Here is a 2,436-nt window from a genome sequence, read left to right as displayed (position 1 = left end):
AGGGTCTGTGCAGTCTTTCTGCCTAGTCCGCCATCTTGCCGGAACTCTATCTTGATTTCTTAATTGCATGGTTCTTACCCATTCCTGCCTCCTCACCTGTGGAGTCTCCATTCCAGTCAGTTCTTAGATAGGATCGTTGCAGGATCTGATGTAAAGATCAAAAAAGCAGAAGCAGATCTCACCTTCAGTTCTTTTTACAGCTTTTTGGGTGTGTGGTCAGTTTGTTAAAAAGATTTTGTTTAACTTCATGTGTTCACTATGTTGTACCTCAGTCTGAATTTATGATGCTAAAGCTTACTTTGAGGTAATGTAGTACTGCCAACTAACACAAGAGGTCAGCAAACAGCTGTTCAAACCTGGAAATGTTAGATTTAAAACATTTAAACTATGAAAGATGAATTTGAGTATTGCCCTTACCTTGTATTCTGTCTGTAGATATTACTTTTAAAATGAAATTGACAATCCTGACATTAGATATGAGGTGAAATTATAATTTCAATTTTATTTAACCATCTCTTAAGCTATTTCTTATTAAATTCATTGTTTAAGTAAGTAAAACTCAGTGTTATGTCACTTCATTTACCTTTTAAAAACTTAAGTCATCAGGTCTTGCTGCTCTTGTTTTAAATTGTTGTTGTTGTTATGTACCGTTGAGTCGGACCCCACTCATAGCGACCCCTCCTTGGGTTTCCAAGGCATTATCACTATGGAAGTAGATTGCCCCATCTTCCTTCCGAGGAGTGGCTGGTGGGTTTGAACCGCCAGCCTTCTGGTTAGCAGTCAAGTGCCTTTAGTAAAGAGTTTCATTATATGCTGTTTAAATATTTAACACTACCTTTTGTTTTTAGGTTACATTTCGGACAAGAATCTATCACTGTAATATTAACAGTCAAGGAGTTATTTGCTTGGACATATTGAAAGATAATTGGAGCCCAGCACTAACTATTTCTAAAGTCCTCCTTTCTATCTGCTCACTTCTTACAGATTGTAATCCTGGTAAGGTTAACAACTTGTTTTATCCTTCCTCACCTTGAAAGACGTTTTAGCTTGTAAAGGTTCTATTTAAGTTTCAGAGCAATGATGTACCACTTAGAGGTCCAGGACCTGGCAGCCTTACTCTAGGTAAACAGTATAGAGGTCAATACTGTTACACTGCAGTAGTGTCAAGGACTTCACAGTGTTATCACAGTGCCATAATGGGTGTCAGTTGTAGTCTGGAACCTTGAACTTCCAGTCTCTACTGAACATAGCCTAATACATAAGAGCAAAAAATCATCAATTGGGTGTTTATTGGGAGGGACATGGAGTGAACTAAGGAGCTGAAGCCAGATCAGGACTAAAGCCTCAGCATTCTACATTGGTAAGAAATTTTCCCCCATCCATGCTGTTTTTCAAAGCCCAGAAGCAAAAATACCCAGAACAGCAGGTGGTATTTCATAGATGGGGTTTCTGGGTAGCACAGATGCTATGAGCTTGATTATTAAAGGGGAGTGGTTTGAACCTACCTAGCAGCACTGTGGAAGAGAGGCCTGGTGCTCTGCTTCCAAAAAGATTACAGCCAAGAAAACCCTATGTGGCAGTTCTGTTCTGTAACATGGGGTCACCATGAGTCAGAATCAACTAAACAATGGGTTTTTTGTTTTTTCTTCTTTGGGTTTGATAAGTGGGTTTGATCACTACTTTGTTGCATATGTCTACCCAAGCTTCACTAATTTATTTGCATAAGTTTATTAAAATGTTCTCTTCCTTCTGGTAAGTAACCTGTGCTCTTTTCTTCTAGCTGACCCTTTGGTGGGAAGTATTGCCACTCAGTATATGACCAACAGAGCAGAACATGACAGAATGGCCAGACAGTGGACCAAGAGATACGCTACATAAATTGAGTTTTCACAATTCTTACATTATTTGTCTGTCACAGAAGAGAGCTGCTTATGATTTTGAAGGGGTGGGGGAGGGTGGGAGTTGGTAAAGAGTAGGGTATTTCTATAACAGATATTATTCAGTCTTATTTCCTAAGATTTTGTTGTAACTTAAGGTATCTTGCTACAGTAGACAGAATTGGTAATAGCAACTTTTAAAACTCTCATTAGTTCTGCAATATTAGCTGAAATGTAGTACAGGAAAGAATGTACATTTAGACATTTGGGTTCAGTTGCTAGTAGTATGTAAATTTAAAACAGCTTAATTTTGTACAGGTTATGCACATGGCCATTTATGTAAAGTCCTTCCAAGACAACACACTTTTTTATTTAAAAAAAAAAAAAAAAAAGATTGGAATTTGTTTTCCCTCCTTGGGAGGGAACATTGATATTTAACAGTTTTTAGTGACTGTCATCTCATATATATAAAATGGACACGTGGCTGTAAGACACCATATAGGGAATGAGTAGTTAATGTATTTTATTTTATATGCCAATCTACTTTATTGTGAAAAGA

At 37.6% G+C, this 2,436-nt stretch overlaps 1 protein-coding gene across 1 annotated transcript in view; it reads left to right on the top strand.

The window, feature by feature from the left end:
- UBE2E1 (ubiquitin conjugating enzyme E2 E1) overlaps positions 1–1,878 on the top strand; it is a 137,121-nt gene extending 135,243 nt beyond the window's left edge. Inside the window, exons 4-5 of the mRNA XM_007936495.2 lie at positions 849–996; positions 1,781–1,878. Coding sequence (XP_007934686.1) covers positions 849–996; positions 1,781–1,878 — 246 coding nt within the window. The remainder of the gene's footprint in view (positions 1–848; positions 997–1,780) is intronic.
- Positions 1,879–2,436: the final 558 nt, after the last annotated feature.

This window comes from Orycteropus afer, unplaced genomic scaffold (genome assembly GCF_000298275.1).
Source record: "Orycteropus afer afer isolate SDZICR_OR568_19922 unplaced genomic scaffold, OryAfe1.0 scaffold00003, whole genome shotgun sequence".
Lineage (NCBI taxonomy): Eukaryota > Metazoa > Chordata > Mammalia > Tubulidentata > Orycteropodidae > Orycteropus > Orycteropus afer.
The sequence above is the reverse complement of the archived record's forward strand: the minus strand, read 5'-3'. Positions and strand labels throughout refer to the sequence as shown.